Genomic DNA, 20784 nt, shown 5'->3' with positions numbered 1-20784 from the left:
AATGTATTCTCTCATTTCTCTTCAGAGCTGCCTTAACAGGGGTCTGTTAACCTGGGCTAATTTGAGGCATATAGTCCCACAATGGTCACAATAATACTACCTTTCTGTGACATATTTCTTCTGTGGGTCTGTTCTCATCACCAGTTTTTACACTTTGGAGACAAAGGTCTGTATAGACCTGGCTGGTTTAGAGTTCACAGAGTAGACCACACCGACCCTGAACTTATAGAAATTAATTCACTGGCCTCTACTTTATATTTTAAGGGTTACAATACACCATTGTCCTGGTTATTGTGGGACACCAAGGGCCTTTTCTCAATGTGACACAACCTGCATCCTGAGCTGTGACCCACGTCTTTCCATGCCCAGTTATGAAGCTCCCCCCCCCCAGTGTCGCCAAGCAGTGGAGATGAAGCTCACTTTCTAGCACAACAAAGACCTTGGTCTGGGGCCCACGCAGGTGCACACGCAGGGACAAAGTTCCTTAGGACAGCAAAGCCTGCGCAAGGGAGTGAGGACTTTTGACAGCTCGCTGGCTTCCTAACACTCCCAGCCTTATGCCCATCACATGGTTGGGGGGATAGTAGAGGAGACAAATTCACAAAGACAAACTTGCCTGAAGTCCTCTATCGCTGTCAATTTTTTTCAGTCTGACAGCCTTCCTTTAAGATGTGACTGGCTTGGGCTTTGTAAAGGTTTCCGTGGACAGAGTGTCCTTTTGTATTTTGGCCACCAGGTGTCACCACAGCACCTCTGTTTACCTGCCTGACCTACTCCTGCTCAGGGAAGGCAAGAGATGGTGCCTAGATCCAGAGGGATTGGAAGCAAAACTGAGTGCTGACACCGCTGCAGACACCTCAGAATCTCAGGGAGCTCGTTCAATCCCCGTGGCAAAACCGCGCACCACAAGCAGCCAGCTTTCTAGACAAACAGTAGTAGCAAACTCCCTCATCCTCAGGAAGAAAGATGCAATGGGAAATCCCCAGAAGGGCTACTCTGTATGCCTCAAACTTTCTGAGTGGAAACCAGGAGACACTTCCCAAGATATGCAGGAGCGAAACAGATACAAGGCTTCCAGAAGCATTAAACTTCTAGAAAGCTCTAAAGCTAACCGGCAACTCAGCAGTGCACACACCCACCAGAGGACATGCAGGGTTCACAGAGCCCCTAGCAGGAGCCAGCCTGCGGATGGTTAACCTAAGGGCCAGCTTCCCTTGGTTTACAATCACCATGGGAACACGCTTCTGGTACATCTCTGAGAGTACTTCCCAGAAGGTGAATGGAAGACACACTCTTGAGTGTGGGATACCCTCCACAGGCCGGGGTCCTGGACTGATTTAAAGAGTGCAGCCCTCATCTCTTCCTGTGAACCCAGTGTCACCAGCTGCCTCACTCTGTCACCATAGCCTAGGGTGGGCTTAGTGCTCAGTGATCAGATGGGGGAGCAGCAAGTACAGCACACAGCAGGGATGGGAAGAAAGGAAGCGCGGCCACACATAAGCACAACCCCGGGCTGAGGAGGACAAAGGCAACCCACTACATCCTGTGTCCATACAAGGGAGGGGGACCTCTGGGGACAGAGATTCAGAGGAGGATGCTTTCTCTCTCTCACTAGGGCCCTTAATGTTCTGTCTCTCCTGGTGTGCTCAGTTGTGTCCACTGTGTGGAGACCTATGAAGGGGTAACCCAGAGAGGGGTGCAACTTCCATCTCTAGGGTACCTGTGAACCATGCTGGGTGCAGGGTGGGGACTGAGGGTGAGGGCTGTGCCTTCCTGAAACAGAGTCCTGCCTGTGCTAGCAGGCGGGGACCACTCACCTGGAGAGGCTGTGAGGGCCATCACACCGTAGTATGAAAACGCACTGGCTTCAAACTTCATGCCTTCTTTCCCAGCTTCTACCTCCACCTTTCCCTGTGGGAAGAGAAGGGAGTGACTTCAGTTCTACTGCACAGAGAGGTAGTCCTCCCTGGGTTTGCCCACGCTCCTCTCCAACGATCCTAAGAAAGACGAGCTCTGGGAGAAAAAGGGTGGGCATCTTCATCTCAACTAGAAACCTGCCTTTGGCTGGACCTCTGGAAGTAACAATACAAGGGTCAGTATCTGTGGGCTCACTTAACTTTTCCCCATGTCCCCAAGCTCTTCTTGGTAAGAAGAACTGGTGGGCCAAATACCGAGGAGGCTCTCAGTGAAGCCTGACTCAGGAGGGGCCAGGGCTGAGGAGGGGCAGGCTCAAGGGTCAGATAGCTGACCCTTCTCCAAGCCTAGTGTCCTGACACCTTGCCCAACTCCTGGGGCGAGTGCTAAGCGGAAGCAGCCCTAGAACGTCTCCTTCCATCAGAAAAACTCCTCTGCACTTCTGCTCTTCTAGCCTGAGACCACTCATCTTCCATCACCTCTGTCCCTGCAGCCGTGGGCATCCGTCAGCTTCAGAGGACGCACTCAGCAGCCTGTTCCAGGCCACTGAAATGACCAGGGACAGGTCAGTGTGGCGGGGTCCCCATCCCCCAGAACACAAGGGGCAAACCAGCAAGTTACAACTTGCTAGAAAGGAACCATTAAACCAGGCACAGCGGCATGTTCCTGTAATGTCAGGACGTGGGAGGCAGAGGCAGGAGGATCAGAAACATGACCAGTCCAACTCTATGAGGCTATCAAAGAGAGGACAGGGGAGAGAGGAGAAAGGGGAGAAGAGAAGATTGGTGGGCAGCTAACACTGCAACACCGCACCACACTTTAAAATTCACTAATTCCACAGCATTGAGAGGCAGACACAGCTGATCCCTCTTACAAGTTGGGATAGAGGAACTAGAAAAAGCCAGTGACCTAAAAGCAGCTCTCAACACGTGCCACCCAGTGACCATGAACCACATGGATCACCTCCCTAGAGTGCATTAAATTCTAGACTATGAAGCCCCTCTTTTGCACGCCACATCTGCAGAAAAAAACACTTCCGCATCTCTTTAGGCAAGGGAAATACTAGCCAGACGGGCCCCAGTCCACTCTGGCTATGAGAAAGGCGCTTACAATACGTATTGTTTTTCCATGTGTGGTGCTTGCTGCTCCAACCCTGCCCCTCATGTCCACCAGGCAAATACTCTACTACTCGGCTGCACCCCCAGCACCTAAACCCATAATTTAAAGCAGCCTGCCAAGGAGCAAGAGTGAAAGCCATGCAGCCAGGCCCTACCCGGGGATGCCGCAAGCCCTGAGGAGGTGCATTCCGGTGTGTGGGAGTTGACACAGGAAACTAGAGGGCTTCACAAGCCATGAAGAAGAGACAAGAACTTGGGAGGTATGGCCAGGCATGGCAGCACATGCCTATAGGCCTACAAGGCAGAGGTAGGAAAATCGCTACAAGCTCAAGGCCAGACTGGTCTACAAAACAAAGTTTCAGGCCAACCTGGGCTACATAGAGAGACCCTATCTAAAAAAAATGTTCTCAAAACTGGAGGCCGAGGAAAGGCCCAGTTGATAAATGCTTGCCAACCAAGCGTGAGTACACAAGTTTGGATCTCCAGCACCATGTGAGAGATATGTGCCTGCCACATCTAAAACCTTCTTGCTTGGTGGCGATGGATACAGGTGGCTCTTTAGAGCCCACTGGCCAGTCATTTTAGCCAATCAATGACTCAAAAGATATGGTGGAAAGCAGTAATAAACATTTCTCTGGTCACCACAGGCACCAGCATGCGTGTGCCCGGGCATGTGCACACAGACAAGCACCCGTTTACTTCCTGTTCTGGCACAAGGACTCTCTTTCCGGAGAAGTCTATGGATGGGCAGGATCTGGCTGACCCACTGGGATGAAGGAAGGTCCAATCCAGGTTGACAGCAGACAGGCGTCCAGGCCTGCACTGACACGCAAGTGCACAGAGCTGGGATAAGGGCAGTTTTGAAGAGGACGTGGGTTCAGGAAGTTAGCACAGACCAGACTAGTATGGCTGTGCTGAGGAAACCCTCAGGGAAGGAAGGTACCATAACTTGGTGAAGCAATCAGGGAGGGAAATGGGAGGGAGCTGCAGGAAGCCGTTCTGACAGAAGTGTGTGCTTGAGTGACTGGATGATAGGAAACCAGAAGGCTGAGGAATGATAATTTCCAGTCAGGACCGGGTCTTCTGCAGAGAGTCCAGTGGCTGAGGAGAAGGAAGAAGGCTCACAGCGATCTGAGCTGGACCGGGAGATGCACAGGTGATGGGAAGGGTGGTCAGGGAAAGAGACGAGAGACAGAGACCAGCCTGCCGTCTATGACTGAAGGGACAAGGAAAGCTAAGAACCAGAAAGGGGGCTGACGGAAAAGTCTCTCCAAAGACACCAGGCAAGGGAGGGTTTCCTGGCACAGGTGCAGTTGGCAATGATGGCCACCATAGGAATTTGATGGGAGCACAAGGATTCTAACAGGGACTGGGCCAGCAGGAGCAACTCTACTCAGAAGTCAGTCGGGAGGAGCAGCTGCAGGAAGGCCTCCCAGGACCAGAGGTGACTTTCAAAGTTGGTGTGGAAGCAGTGTGGAGAATAGGGTGCTAGGCACAGGGGTTGCCAGGGAGGGCTTTTTGAGGAGTGGGCCCTCAAAGAGAGAAAGCGAGAGAAGCAAGTGGTGGCAGAACAGAGGTAGAATTTACAGAAGGGAAAGGTGGAAGTGCTCAGTGGCATAGTGCTGTGACATTCTCATCCTCAAGAGCCTTGGGGTGCACAGCACCCACATGTGCCACTTTTAAAGATGGCTGTCACACATCTCTCTACGGAACTGTGCAGAGCTGACTCACAACCGCATAGTGGCTTCTCTGTCCAGTGCATGTGCTGTTCTCACAGACCACACAGTCTGTGTGTTCCAGGTCTCTGCGAGTGGCTGTGAGTTCCCACTTTGTGATGAACCTTTCCAGCCAAAAGGGTAAGCAGTGCCCTAGCCAGAGCCAGACTGGAAACAAGCCCGGGGACAGCCTCTCAGGAGGGAGGCCGGCCGATAACCCGACAGGAGTCTGTGCTGCGCTGGGAGCCTCACCCAGTAACCTCAAAAACACAGGGTTCTACAGACTGGTCCACCTCCCATGCGCAGGCACTCTGGGTTATCAGTATGAGGTGAGAGGACAAGAAGCTCGTTAGGTAATTTCAGGAATATTGGAGGTTTGGAGTCTCATTTTCTGGCTTTTGTGAACAATGACCGAAGATATGGAAACTGAGTTTTGGTCTCAAAGACTCCCACAAAGGCACAGGGGCTGGGTCTGCTGACTAACAAAAGATGTCTAGAGAGATATTCCACACCCACACCCAGGACCCCAGCCATCCCTTAAGTACTTCAGGGGAGGCAACAGGCGGGGTAGGAAGGGCTACCTACTCCCCACTTGGATGCCAAGGAGTCTCAACCGTCAGTGCACTGAGGACACGCTGGGCTGTGGCGCCCACGTGCTTGGGTTCTCAGAAGTGGCAACAGATAAGAACCACCAGGTTTTTATTTCATTATCTACTGTTGCCGTCACTGCAGAAAAGACCACATATTTTAACGGGCCCTACGATGTAGAAAATATAGTCTCAAAATAGGAAACATGCCTCGAACTGAACATGAAAAGTTACATGGAAATGTCCTGCCACCATCCCCCTCTCCTCCCTTCCATCCAACCACTGACCGGGCCACAACAGCAGTGCGCAGGCGCAGGCGCAGGCGCAGGCACAGGTGCCATTTCCAAATTTACAGCAGATTAAAAGGGAAGGCGGGAAGTGGGAGGGAGACAGGACTCTGGAGGAGTCTGGCGGGTAGTGAGCATGGTTAAAACAGTGCACACACTGAATTCCTCCACAGACAAGTACACACACACACACACACACACACACACACACACACACACACACACAAAGATGGCTCGGCACAAGCAAGTTTGATCCCCAGGATCCTTAGCTGGAGGGAGAGAATGGACTCCTGCAGGAGTGTGAGGGACCTACACATACACACACACAGATGCGTGCATGTGCGTGCACGCACACACACACACACATGCACACATATATACACACACATGCTAAGAAGTAACACATGAGAATAAAATCCCAGCAGAGAGCTGGATTCAGCAGTGTGGAGCATCTGTTGCTCTTGCAGAGGACCCAGGTTTAGTTCCCAGCACCTCCAGGGCAGCTCATAACCATCCATAACTCCAGTTCCAGGGCATCTGAGTCCCTCTTCTGACCTCCAAGGTCACCAGGTGTACACACAGTGCACAGCAGATGCAGGCAAAACACTTATACACATAAAGGTTTAAAAAAATCTAAGATAAGCACTAAAATCTCAACAGATAAAAGGACTCCCACGGTCCCAGCACTGGCTAATTCCCCATTTGCTAGAGTTTAAGGCTCCTGGGCCCCCTCTGCAGAGGGACGCTTTTCTGACAGGCAGGTTCTGGGGACACCAGGAACATCTGTTCAGTTGAGTGTCAGTAGTTCCAAATAACCTCACTGGGGTAAGATTAGGGCCATCCCTATAGGGTAATGGCTTAGAGAATCAAGCCACTGCCTCCCCATACAACTTTTCCATATAGGAAAGAGTCTACATAATTGATTTTACTTTTGAACTACTCATAAGCTTACTCTATAAAATTATTTACAAACCAGAACAGGATGTGATGGGCTGCAGGCTTTCTCAGAGGAGCTGGGGCGGTAACCAGACAGGCTGGGAAGGAGGCCTACCTGGATATGCTGGTATGCCACTATAATCCCGACTCAGGAGGCAGAGACAGGAAGATCATGAGTTCAAGGCCAACCAGGCTACATAGCAAGGCCCTGTCTAAAAACAATTCCCAGTACCAGTTTTTAAGAGGTTCTGGAAGGAGGTGTCATGCCGGCCCAAGGCTGGCTTCCTAAGTAAGAACTCAGTCACAGAGTCCTGCTTCTTAAGGCAATCGCTGCTTTCTTTCTTCTAAGTGCCTAGTGTGCTAGTGAGCCAGCGCCTCTGGGATCACAGTCAGATGGGATGCTGTCCGAGTCAGTATGGCCCAATAACCCATATTAGTAGATAATCTTGTGGTTACTGTGGCTGGGTACTTCCTGTGTTGCAGTCACAAAACCACCACCGGGGCTTGCTATCAGATTGCAGATAGCAGGCTGGGGGTGCAGCTTTCCTGGCATACACAAAGCCTGGAGGTTGATCTGCATAAAGCCAGGCACATGCCTGTAAAGCCAGCACTTAGGAGGCATCGATAGTTCCAATGATACTCAACTGAACAGCGTACCCAAGGCCAGCCTGGGCCGTATGAGATCTCATCAAAGATAAAAAGGGGGAAGGAAAGAGAAAATGGAAAGGAAGCCAGGCCAAGTGGGTGCCAAAAGCACAAACATGGTGTCTCCTGGCCATGCCACTCAGAGACGCCTGTCTATTCCTGTGTGACCATGTCACTTGCATGCTTTCTAGTCATGGCTTTCTATCGGGTGGCTGTACACGGGAGCCTGAGATTCTGCAAGTTTACTTCATAAATGGATACTTTGAAAGATGGTGGCTAATATTAATTTATACATGTGTTCAGTCATCTGGTTTCCTATAATCATATTGGTGTACAAGTGGTACAACTCAAATCCTAGTGGCTAAGCTCAATCCTGCACCAACTGGGAGCTTGTGACAAGACCCTGCGTGATTCGGGTGCATGTCAGGGTCTGAGAAGCCCTGAGCAGGAGAGAACAGAAGAGAGACAGTCCCAGAGACGGCTTAGGCACATCTACTACAGGTCAAATAGCAGTGGCATGCACCGGAAGAACATTCGGAGTTGTTCAAATGCAGCCAAAGACCAGAGAGGTTAGAATTAAATGCTAGTCTGAGAAGGGAGTAAAATCTACTATAGAGCAAACATGGCCTTCAAATCTGTATCATAAGCTTTAAAAGATATGGTGGAGAGTTGAAGAGGAAGAGGAAAAGGAAGGAAAGGGCATTTGCACACGAAGTGGGCAAGAGCAATGCCAGGGAATGTTCCTGTCCACTAACACCCGGCAAAAGTGTGGCCCAGGCTTTCTGTTTCCTGTGCTTGTTTAGGACTGCCCAAGTGTGCCCTGTGCTGGGGACAGCAGTGCTCATTTGCATATGTAGGTTATATTACTTCCTGGAGAACCAATAACACACATCCACGGCATACAGGACAGCGATCTAGTCTAGCCTGCCTTTCGGTAAGAGAAACCATATCTAGCAGTTACTGTTACTGTGCATGTAAAATTAGAAACTTGTTAGATTTATTGATGGATATGGATATATTGTCTGTATGTGCACCATGTGGTTGCCACAGAGGCCAGAAGAGGGCATTTGTCCCCTAGAACTGGAGTTAGGGGTATTTGTGAGCTGCCAGGTGGGTTTTGGGAACCAAACCTGGGTCCTCTGCAGAAGCAACAAGAGCTCTAACTGCTGAGCCTTGATGGACTGTTGTGCATGCTTTTCAGTTCTTTACTACATATTTCCCTCCCGCCATCAACTCAAACTTAATCAGACGTGTGAGCAATTTCTCCTAGTTTACAGTGGGTTTGTATATACTTTCATGGATAATGCTGTAAACAGTGATTTATGTGTAAGACTGAATTTAAGAAATATAGTCTATTTATACATGCCTCTTCTGTCTACTATTTGTCGTTTTTTATTTTATTTAAAAAATTACATTATATATTAGGTGGTGGTGGTGCATGTTTTTAATTCCAGTACTCAGGGGGCAGAGGCAGGCAGATCTCTGTGAGTTTGAGGCCAGCCTGGTCTACAGAGTTCGTTCCGGAACAGTCAGGGCTGCGCAGAGAAACCCTGTCTCAAAACACCAAACTAACAAACAAATCCCACTATTTACCTGTTTATTTGTAGGGAGTGCATGCCACAGGGCACACACAGAAAACAGGGTCCACTCTTTCTCTTCCACCAGGCAGACCCCAGGGATTCCAACTCAGGCCATCATATTTAGTGACAGGCACTAATCCCACTGAACCATCACGGTGGCCCTATGGTTTGTTTTACAGAGTAGATTTTTTTTTTGGCTAAAGTCAAAAGATCATAGTTTTCTTTTATATGTGGAAGCAGACAAAAACACAACCTGAAGTCCCACAGGCTGACAGGGAAGGAGAATAGAAGGAGTAAGGCCAGAGGGAGCCCCTTGAGGAGGGAAGTGATCAAATCATATTCACCCACGCAGATGTGTTGGAAAACCCAGACCTGGACAGATAACTTGAGCTAACAATTTGTAATAACAAAAATAAAGAGAGAAGCTGGGGAAATGGCTTAGTGGGGTAAAACACATGCCAGCAAACATGTGGACTGGGGTTTGAATTCCCAAACCAGCATAAAAGCCAGTGCAGCTGTACACATCTGTAACCTGGGCAAGGTGTGAGAGTGAGGGTCAGAGCAGTGAATCCCAGAGCTCTGTGGAGAAGTTTCTGTGAAAGAGCAGGGGGGTTCTTCTTCTACACAAATGACAATGTACCATATTCACTGACTGAGCTTTCCAATTATGAATTTATTCCAAGTGTATGCATTAAAGTGTTTAACGCTACTTCAAGCTGGAAACACAGCTTAATTCCATAGTTCTAAGACTTTCTCTTCTAATGAGGCAGGGCCACACATCATTCAGGCTGGCCTCAAATCCGATATGTAGTTCAGGGTGACCTGGAACTTCTGAGGCTGCCTTGATTTCCTCAGTGTAGGAGCCACCAGTGTGCATTACCCACTTGAGCAGCGCTAAGATTAAACCTATGTCTATATTCCCAGTACTTGGGTGGTAAAGGCAGGAGGATCGGGAGTTCAAGGTCACCCTCATCTACATATCAGGTATGGGGTCAGCCTGACAATCCATGATACCCTGCCTCAGGAAAGCAAAACGAACCCTCTGAAAAGTGTGTTCTCTGGCTTCTGTGTTTGACTATCTCTATCTACTAATTTTATCTTACTGGTTATGTAATTTAAAATTGTCATCCAGTTGTTCTTGGTGTGCTGGTGGAAAAACACTACCATCACAAATTATGTGCCTTGGGGGCCCAGGAGGTAAAGGCACGTGCCACAACACCGGAGGACTATGGTTGGATTCTGGAACCAACATGGTAGAGGAGAACAGACTCCCAAGGTTGACCTCTGACCTCTACATGCTCACCACGGCACATGGAGACGTACGTGTAGTTGTGCATGCAGCTGTGTGCTTGCCAGAGGACAACCTTAGGTGGTGGCATTCTTTAAGCTATGCCCTCCTTATTATTCAGTGAGTTCTCTCATTGGCCTGCGGCTCACAGATTAGGCTCAGGAGCCTAGACTTCCTGAGAAAGTGACTTGCTACAGAAAGGTACAAAAGTCCCCAAAGCTAGGGTTTTACTCAGGTGTCAAGTGCAGTGCCTGCTATATGCACTGTGACATCACAAGTGCTCCAAGAGGGCTGGGAACAGTGGCCTCCCTAGCACACTTGGGCTTGTGTCACATTAGTGACAGGGCATTGGTCACTATTAGTTACTAATACTTTAGGGGACATCATTATTACAGCAGTTCCTAGCCAAACAGTTTGATTAGTATCCAGCAACATAAGCACTAAATGGATTCTGTTCACAGTCTTACTAGGACACATACAGATAACAGAAGAGAGTCCAAGATATGTCTCAGTCACCATAAAATACCAAGTCCTAATGAGGAATGTTCAAAAGAAAAGATGATATCAAGAGAACCCAAGCAACCCAGAATAACACATTTCAAATGCCCACCAAGATCTGGACAGGAACAGGCACATTACCAAATGCTCAAAAGTCACTAAGGACATTGGTCACTTGGTCACTTGGCTTAGATGTGAAATGAGTGCACTACCTCTTATTAGAACCATCACCCAGCTATGCAAATGGAGAGCTAGCACCCCCTTATAAACATATGGACGCGCATACACACACACACTCACACACACAGACTCACACACACAGACTCACACACATACTCACACACACTCTCTCACACACACACTCTCACACACACGCACACTCACACACACTCTCTTACACACAGACACACACTCTCACACACTCACATACACACACTCTCACACACAGACTCACACACACATTCACACACACTCTCACACACACACTCACACACACTCACACTCTCACACACACATACACACATACTCTCACACACACACTTACACACTCTCACACACACACTCACACACACAGACTCACACACACTCTCACACACTCACACACACTCTCTCTCACACACACACACACTCACACTCTCACACTCACACTCTCACACACACACACTCACACTCTCTCTCACACACACACAGTTAAGAAGGCAAGCCGGCTCGCTCATGCCAGGCCTCCTCAGAGCAGACTTGGATGTGGGCAGCACAGAGTGAGTCCTGACCTGCAGAATGAGGACGAAGTAGTCTACGGGCTTGTTCCGCTGGTAGAGGTAGCATTCGGGGGCTTTCTTGTTCTTCTCGTCGTACTTCAGTTCCTGGATGACATTGGGGTGCTTTAGCAGCCTTAGGAGGATCTTCTCTGACATCTGGGATGGGCTAAATGCTTCTACTTCTATAGACACAAACACAACTTGACATTACACTTCAGAGAAGGGTGCAGGCCACACTAGCAACTGAGGCGCTCAGACCAGAAGAATACTTGGCGACAGAAAGATACAACACATGTGAACCAGACTTCCGTTTGGTGAGCCACTGGGTCAGATTACCTGGGAGAAATTACAATAGCGGAACAGTCACGGCTGGCCCTTCTCAACCTTTCCTTTCAACCTGCCCTTGGTTTCTGCCCCACACAGTGCCCTATATTTCTGATTGATGGAAATGACTAGCAGACCCCCTCCTTGAGGGCCAGGATACCCTTAACTCAAGCCACAACAGTCTGACTGTCACCACCAGCCATGGGAGGAAGACACTGTCGAGAAGCATGGAGGGTGGGTTAGGACAGGTGCATAGACCCAGGCTTCAACAACCTCCTGCTCTCCCACACCGCTCTCCTGAGGAATTCTAGGGACCACAGAGGGAGAGATTCAGAATGGAAGCAAGGCCGTGCACACATCAACATGCACTCTGACTTGCCAGTGATAAAGTAACGGTGGTCAGCACCGACAAAGACAATCACTTCGTTTAAAACAATGGAAAAGATGTGGGCTCCAGGTTGCTGTCCTAAGTGTGGACTTTATGGTAACACTGAGTTTTAAGTGTGGTTCTTCCACAAGGAGCAACAACAGTACCAGAATAGGAAGATAATAATAGCAAACTATTTTAAACTTATTTTTAAATTAGATGCTATATACAAAAGCTACAAATTCTGGATTCACATATGTGACTTTTTTTTAATTGTAAGACAGTACATTGCAGGGAATTTGGAAAATACAGAAAAATAAAATAAAAATCGTCTGCAAGCTGACTTCTTAGACAGCCATTCAGAGCAATTTGGTGAGTATTTCTTTCCAGTGCTTTGCCTAGGCTTGTGTGCTTGTGTACCCTGTGTGCGTGTACACACAGAACCACAAGTGTGGTCTTGGCATATGCATACTCTGATATCCAGGGGCCTGGGGGGTGGGGTCCTACTACACAGGAAGTCATGGACACAGTCCCATATCATAAATGTGAACAGAGCACGTCCATGTGTCTGATGGTAGGTGACATCCTGCCTCACATTGATGGCCTTTCAGAGCACACGTACACACATACTGCACTTGGGCAAAGCCTACTGGCCGGTCCTGGAAACAGATGTCTTCTAAAGCCTCTAGGGGTTTCCAGACTTGACTCACACTCTCCCTGGCCAACAGAGCCCCTTACAGGGCTGTCTGGGGATGTGAGAAGGTTAACCAGTCTCTTAGGTCTTTCAGCCTTGACCACTTGGAAGCAGTCAGTGCTGGCTGGGCTGGTGGCTATAACCGTGTGAACGCTTGCCTCTGGGTAGGGCCCAAGTTAACAATCTGACTTGAAGAAGCCACCAAGAAGTCCAGGCCCAACTCGGTAAATCTTTCCTTTTATCGGAACCATAAGAGATAAGGATTTCATTCTGTGTGTCTGTTTTTCTTCCATGTAAGTCTTGGCACCTGCGTTACCACTGGTGTGCGACTGTTCTTCCAAGGCAAGCTGAAGAGAGAATTACTCAAGTGTCCAATCAAACGAGGTGACGCCCGGCTTGCACTGTCAGCCTACTCCGCCAGCTGGCTCGCCGTGCGGCTTAGCTGGAGGAGATGACCTGGCCTACCGTACACATGCAGTGTGGCACTAACGTTCGTCCTTACCTTTCAGACCAATTTTAAGTTACTGGTCCACCCCTGGCAAATGTCTCAGAGGGTTCATGCCGACACTGAACACAGGAGAGGAGAGAATTTAAAGAGAACAAAACAAAACAGAACAAAAACAAAAAAGAAACAAAACACAAAGTGGCATTACTTGTCACCCCATTCCCCAGCCTCCACCCCCAGCCCCCCAGTCAGTGTGGTGAGGAAGGCTCCAGGGCCTGCAGATCGCATATAGTGATAAGTGCACTTGCCTGTTGCTAGGAAACGGTGCATGGCCAGGAGAAGCTGCGGTGATATTTTAACCTTCGTCTCGCTGTCCGTCTGCTTAAAGGCAGAGAAATCTTGCTTTCTTTCACGGTGGGCCACTTTCTTCTTTGTTCTGTTGTCGGCTGAGGTGGGAATGGGGAAAGAGAAATCAAAATCAGGGCTCTTTATTGATGAAAAGACAAACACACTGTTTCCAAAGGTGCAGGGACCTCATGGAGGTCTCACAGAATGGACAGAGAGCATGGCCTCTCCTGGGTCTGCAGCTGCCTTAGAGAGCTCCTCTGAGATATGATTCGGCAGACAGACAAACCCCTTAGGAGCACAGAGTCACCCGAGGAAGACCTGCCACAGGGAGGGACAAGGTCTCTGCAGGTAGGGCCTCTCTGCCTCAGGGGAAAGAAAACAAAGACACAAGCAAGACTCCCGAGAAGGCCACTCCAGGATCACCCTGCTCGTCACTCTGCTACACTCCTGCCCCAGACTGTGTGGTGTTCGAGGTCAGGCAGACATGAGGGTGATCAGGGAGGAATGAGCCAGCCTCCTCTGGAAAAGGCCAAAGAGGAAATACTCAGACTCAGGCTTTTGTTGCCGACTCCAAGCTGCTTCTCTGCAAAAGCAGCGTGCGTAAATGATCGAGCACAGCAACACTTAACGGAAATTTCACCTTTTGTTTAATTTCTACAGATCACAGAGTTTTTCTGTTGATTTTTCTCGGTCCTTAAAAGTCCCGAGCAGCCACTCTTGCCTTGTAGGCCATATGAACTCGGGCAGCGGAAACCCGTACACTATGATTTGCCAACCCCTGACCTCAGGGAATCCCCTACAAAGGCATTTTTCAGGATAAAGTGCTGAGAAAGAAAAAGCTAGCGTGACCAGCTTCCACTTCCAGCACTTAGGACGAAGGAGAACCACATGGTCAAATGCAGCTTAGGCTGCAGCATCAAACTGTCTCAGCACCCTGCCCCCACAGTAAAAGAAAACAGAAAAACAAACAAGCCAAGGGCATGGCCCCAGTTGCCTGCTCTGCCGTGAGAGTCCGTATTACCAGCTCTTGTCCAGGGTGAGACATCAATGACTAGGGGCTTCTATGCTTCTATCTCAAACTATTTTGAAGATCAGAAAGTGTAAGTCAATAGGACACTTAGAAAAGGCTCTTTAATGGCAAGTGCTGTTTCCTGGCTGACCTTTCACCTAGATTGATAGTAATCCTGAAGCCACAAATTCAGCATTTCATACCAAGAGGTCATGTCACATAACTCTTCTCCATGAAATGAGTCCCTCCCTGAGAGCTTAGTAAACATTTAGTAACATTTCCATTGAAAAAAAAAAGAATCTAAGATTCCATAAACAGTTAAATTGTCTTCCCAAAGGCAAGGACTACCTCAGGGAAAACAGATATATTCAGATAGATATATGTTCAATCTGAATGAAAGGGGGCCGGTGATACGGCCCAGTAGGTGAACTTGCCCCCAAAGTTTAGCAACCTGAGGTGATCCTAAGAACCCACATAAAGACTGCACTTGCATCAATCGTATAGGGTCATGGAAGGATGAAAAGGACATAAACGAACAACAATATTCTCTACTAGGACGACTCTGACAGCTGGGCTGTCAAAGTGTAAATCACACAAGAACGGATACAGACGTACAGGGCACATTTTTAAGATAATTCTTAACAATGTAAACGTTTGTCCTCATTAGATGCTACAAAGTCTTACAGATGTTAAACCGTGTAATGTTCCTTGGTTAAAGAACTAGATAAAACCACTCTTTGAGCAAGGCATTCCTGGAACACTGCAGGGCCCACGGACAGCTCAGCTCCTATAAATTTTGTTTCAAAGCTGAGCGGATAGAGTCTGCCGACCCCTCCCTGCCCCAGGAGCCAAGCTTGGGCTCTCCTTGGCAGGATTGACTTTTTAGAGAACCTTGTATGGGGCTGGAAAGACACCTCAGAGGTTAAGAGCACTGGCTGCTCTTCCAGAGGACCCAGGTTCAATTCCTAGCTCTTACATGGCAGCTGACAACCACCTTAGCTCCAGTTCCAGAGGACCTAATGCCCTCTTCTGGCCTTTTTGGATACTGCATGCATGTGGTACACAGACACACATGCAGGCAAAACAAACACCCTACACAAAATAAACAAATTAATAAAAGAGCGAGCCACGTATGACACCAGCACGGTTAGGGTGAGGGCTGCGGTGCCCTGGTGCAGTGAGCCAGCTGTGCACGCAGAGACTTGCTACAGGGCCAACATACCAGGGGTCAAGTTCACCCTTGGGACCTCCCCCTGCCTGATCTAAATACTCACCATCCCCCATCTGCCCTTCAAGAGCAGGCAGCTAAGCAGACAAGAAAACAATATTCTCTGTGTGTATGGGGGGAGGGTATATGTACCTGTGCACACCTTTGTGGAGCTCAGAGGTCAACATTTGAATGTGCTTGGATTCACAGCCAAGAGAAGCTGCCTATGGAAGAGAAGGCTGCCACTCAATGTTCCTGAATCTGCCCTTTCTCCTAGTTTGGTAGAGGCACTAGGCAATGCTGTGGAATTATACTAGAGAGGACAAACACCGAGGAGAAGTGTCCAGGCAGCAGGACAGCAGCAGCAAAGGCACACGGAGACACTGGTACTCACTGTACAAGTCTGTCTCATCCAAGATTTCAGATTTGATGATTTCTTCAATCACATCTTCCAAGGTGACAATTCCCAGAACTTCATAAAACGGGTCCCCTTCGCCCTCATTGTTCACTCGCTGCACAATGGCCAGGTGGGATTTACCTTTAAAGACAGAAGACAAGGTTGAAAAGGTCATTTTCTGGTGTCCTTAGTCGCCTTAGAGACACAGCTGCACACTTTTCTTCTCTCTATGTGGGGAGCAAACATGGGTCTGTTTGCTCTATCACTGGGCTACACCAGCAGCCCAGCACCAACACTTGCACGCTTGTGTGTGTGCATGTGTGTAGGCCCAGGTCAAACACTGGCTGTCCTCCATCATTCTCCATGTTATTTTTGAGATGGGATCTCTGGCTGAAACCAGAGCCTGGTGATTCACCAGGTTGGTTGGTTGTGAGGCCCCCAGAACCTCCCTCCTGTTCTCACCTTCCTACGTGCACACAGCCGTATCCGGCAGTCTAGCTTTCATTTGCATGTGTACATATGTGTGTTATACATATCTGCATGTGTGCATGCATGTGTGTGGAGACTGGAAGTTAACATATGGTAGCCTCACAACCACTCTTCCCTTTCTGAGGCAAGGTCTCCCACTTAACCTGCTTACAGAATCTTGCTAGTCTAGATTGCCAGCCTAGCCTAGAGTTCCCGTCTCTCCCTCCAGTGGCTACCATGCCTGCCCAACTCTGCATGCCAGTCTTGAGGAGTGTGAGGCCAGCACTTTATCTACTGAGACGTCTCCCTAGTCCTTGTGCCTTCATTTTTCACATGGATGTTAACGCCTGTGTAGACAGGGCTGCTTCTACAACTTACTGGGAGCATCTTTTTCTTTTGCAGCAAATTTGATAGTGAGCTATCAAAGTCTATGTTCCAGCATGTTTAAAGGCACTGCCAACTCCACAACCAAATGGACAAGGCCGTCTAAGTCATTAAAGCAGGGATGCTGTGGACGCCACTGTCCATAGGCTGCCCTGTGCCTAGCTCTCTGCTCCCTAGTAGATGTGACACTGAGCACCGTCAGCTCTTCCTCTGTGACACATTAGCAGTTTCCTCAATGGAGAGAGAAGTCCAAGGATCTCCAGGAGGTCCAAGACCCTTATATGGTCAAGAGCACCATTTCCCCCTAAGTATTAAAATGTTACTGCCCTTCTTCACTGTGCTGATTCTGGACCACAGTGCAAGATCCCTCGCCTGTCCCAGATGTCACCATGGAAACAAGCAGTAGTCATCACTACACACACCACAGTGGGAGAAAGTCCAAGTCTCTAAGGGTGTCCTCATTGCAGCCGTACAAGTTAGATCCTTACTCTGTGTGGGCATCATTGGACATCCTACTTGACCACCTGAGACACACCATGACACAATCTACAGGAACAATAGTCGCCTTCAGAGACCTTGGCTTGGGTGTGGGTTGCTTTCAACACACCTTACTTTCTGTGGTACTGCAGAAGGAGCCCAGGACTTCACACAGGTCAGGCAAAGGTGTTCCTGCTAAGCCTGCACCCCCAGGCCAAGCTAATTTCATTAAACATCACTTTTAGTTGACAGATTGACTACATGACAAGCTGTAGTTGAGACATAGGTATCTGGTAGACATGTTTAAGGAAATGAACTAAGTGGACTTACTATGTCAAGAAAAGCCATGGGCAGAATTCGATGTTAATGATTTTAAAACTGTGATTTCAGTAGAAAATTAGAATTCTAAGAAACTCGTATCCATCATGACTTTGATACCTTCTTAGTAAGGCCCTTTGTGTACAAGTATGTGCATGTATGTGTGCACATGCCCATGAGTGTACCTATGAAGACCAAGTATACATGTATGTGTATGTATGTGTGCACATGCCTATGAGTGTGCCTATGAAGACCAATGTAACTTTTCCCCCAATAGTCCCTACTTTACTGTAAGGTGTCTCACTGAACCTGGAACTCAGTTACTGGCTAGACTATGGCCTGTCAGCTGTTAGAGCCTCCTGGCTCTGCCTCTCAGGGCTGGCATGGCAGGCCTGTACTGCTACGTCCAGCTTTTTTCTTGGGTGCTGGAGATCCAAACTCAAGGCTGTAGAATTTCACAGCAGGAATTTTTACTACCAAGCCACATCCTCAGCCCCTCAGAAAATACTTCTTTGATGAGCTTGGTAGTGATAGTAAGAAATGTAACCTTTAAAATATTGAGTAATCTGATGTAGCAACTTTTAAAAGATCCACAAAATTGGGTGGGCCAATTTTTCTTAGATTTTTTTTATATGACAGATATTTTGCCTGCATGCATGTCTGTGCTCCACATATGCGCCTGGTGTGACCATGAAGGTCAGAAGAAGATGTTGGATCCCCTGGGATTAGAGTTATAGGTCACCAATTGGGTGCTGGGACTTGAATCAAGTGACTAATGATAATAATGTGAGATGCACACAGGAGTAAATAGTTCCAAGTATTAGATAGAACAAGGGACCTTTTAAAAATACATTTTTTAATTTTAAATTATGTGTATGTGAGTGTGTTTGTATGTGTGTCTGTGCATAAGAGTGCAGTTGCCTGTGGAAGCCAAAAGAGGGCTCCAGAACCACCAGAGCTAGAGTTACAGGCTGTTTGTGCAGCCCAACAAGGGTGCTGGGAACTGAACTAGAGTCCCCTGGAAGAGCACTATGAGTTCTTATCCATCGAACCATCATCTTTTCAGCCTCATAACAGACTTTTCCAAAGAAACATTAGCAGATAAGTAAGGGTGGAGGTAGGTAGAAAGAATGCCATGAATTCTGGGCCAGCCTGGGCTACAGAGACTGTTGTAAAAAAGCAATCCAAGGGCCAGCAAGACGGCTCAGCAGCTACAGATATTCGCAATACAAACAGGCAATCTAAGTCTGATCTCCAGATCCCATGGTAGAGAGTACTGACTCCAAAAAGTTGTTCTATGACCTCCACACATGTACCTTTGCATATACACACACCTATACCCTCTCCTTGTGTGTGTGCGTGTGCATCTCACACACACACGCGCGCGCACATACACACACATACGCAATGAAATATAAAATAAATAAATAAATGAAACAATTTTAGACTTACAAAATAATCACAAATCCCTACAAAGAGTTCCTACCAACTCTTCCTCAGATCTCCACCGTGATCCCTTGCATCATGACATAGCTGACGAACTAAGACACAGCCATTGATACATCATGTCTCAACTCCTGATACATGGTTTGCATCGTACTGGTTTTTCCAAAAACATTTTTTCTGCTTCCTTGTGCAGTCCAAGCACCCCCAGACCAGCTCTCACGTCTCCCCAGTCTGCTTAGTCTTTGTATTGCTCAGGTCCCCCTCCAGTCACCAATCCAGCCCCACCTCCTAAGGAAGGAGAGCCACGAGGAGGCTCTGCATGGATTGCCTGCAGAGGGGATAGTCCTCATAGGTTATATTCCTCAAAATTCTTTTGCAAAGATTTTAGGCAAAAGAGTGTGGGTGCTTCAAAGTACCCAAAGTGTACCAGTAGGACCTCAGGTTCCACAATGGAGACAACCTGTAAGAAACTTCTACTGGGTAGGGTGTGGTGCTGCACACCTTCAATCCCAGCGCAAGGGAGGCTAAGGCAGACATCTCTGTGAATTTGAAGCTAACCTGGTCTACAGAGTAAGTTCTAGAACAACTAAGGTGATATAGAGAGTTTCTGTCTTAAAAGAAACTGAACCTCTAGTGGGCTGGGGAGGTGGCTTGGTCAGTGAATTGCCTGCCATACAAGCATGAGGGACAGAATGTGGATCCCAGGACCCATGTTAGAAGTCAAGCACAGTGGCACGTGTATGCAATGCCAGTTTTGGGGCATCAGAAACAGGAAGAGCCCTAAAGTTCATTAACCAACCTGTCTGGCTATACTAATGAGCTTTAGATTAAATGACACTCTAGCCCAAAATATAAAAATATAAAAAGATTGAAGAAAGAAACCTAAAGCCTACCTCTGGCCTCCAAACGACAAGTGTATGCACTTACACTAACAAGCACATACAACACGCACATACTCCACACACAGCAAAAGGAAGTTTTGGTGTAATATCAAATATTGTGACAGCATATACCTCCCTTTCCCAAATCCCTATCTGTGTGAGGTCAGCCTTTCTCCGTCTGCTCCAACAGATGCAGCCTGGCAGAGTGGAGCAGGGGAGGGAGGGTCCAGCTGCCTCACACTCAGCTGACACCAAGATACATAAACACTGACATTACTCCTAGTTCTCTGTTTTAGAAAACAGCCATAATTAATAAAAATGCTATTAATGCTAACACAGAACGGATTCATCATTGGCCTTTAAATTGCTTCACAGGTAAATATGTTTTAAGTTTTATGGCTTTAAATTCATGTGCAGTATATCAAACACTATAGACATATAAGCAGAAGCTGAAAGCTCTTCGAAAATGGTCCGAGGTGTGTGCACGCGTGAGAGAAAGATGACCTCTGTGGAATCTGGAGTCGGGGCTCCTCTGCCTTCAGGTGGGTTCCGGGAACTGACCGCAGGTCAGCGACTTTCCTGCAAGTGTCTTTATCTGCTGAGTCATCTCTCTGGCTCCATCAATAATTTATATGAGTCTAAAGGATCTGTTAAATCCAACAAATTAAAAGGACCATGTGGCGTTGCTTTGTG

General features: G+C 48.0%; 1 protein-coding gene across 3 annotated transcripts in view; it reads right to left on the bottom strand.

Moving 5' to 3' along the window:
• The window catches only part of Cnnm2 (cyclin and CBS domain divalent metal cation transport mediator 2), a 124393-nt gene that overhangs the window by 13085 nt on the left and 90524 nt on the right, over positions 1-20784 (bottom strand). For 2 of the 3 annotated variants that reach the window (XM_006231471.5, NM_001011942.1), the window contains exons 2-5: positions 16115-16258; positions 13465-13602; positions 11339-11508; positions 1818-1911 (exon numbers count right to left, since the gene is read on the bottom strand). In XM_006231471.5, the coding sequence (XP_006231533.1) occupies positions 1818-1911; positions 11339-11508; positions 13465-13602; positions 16115-16258 (546 nt within the window). Of the gene's footprint in view, positions 1-1817; positions 1912-11338; positions 11509-13213; positions 13279-13464; positions 13603-16114; positions 16259-20784 lie in introns of those variants that run through there. The other variant, XR_005504350.2, reaches the window with a different exon arrangement.

The sequence above is a fragment of the Rattus norvegicus genome, chromosome 1 (genome assembly GCF_036323735.1).
Source record: "Rattus norvegicus strain BN/NHsdMcwi chromosome 1, GRCr8, whole genome shotgun sequence".
Classification (NCBI taxonomy): domain Eukaryota; kingdom Metazoa; phylum Chordata; class Mammalia; order Rodentia; family Muridae; genus Rattus; species Rattus norvegicus.
Note: the sequence above shows the minus strand (reverse complement) of the source record. Positions and strands in the feature narration are given on the sequence as shown.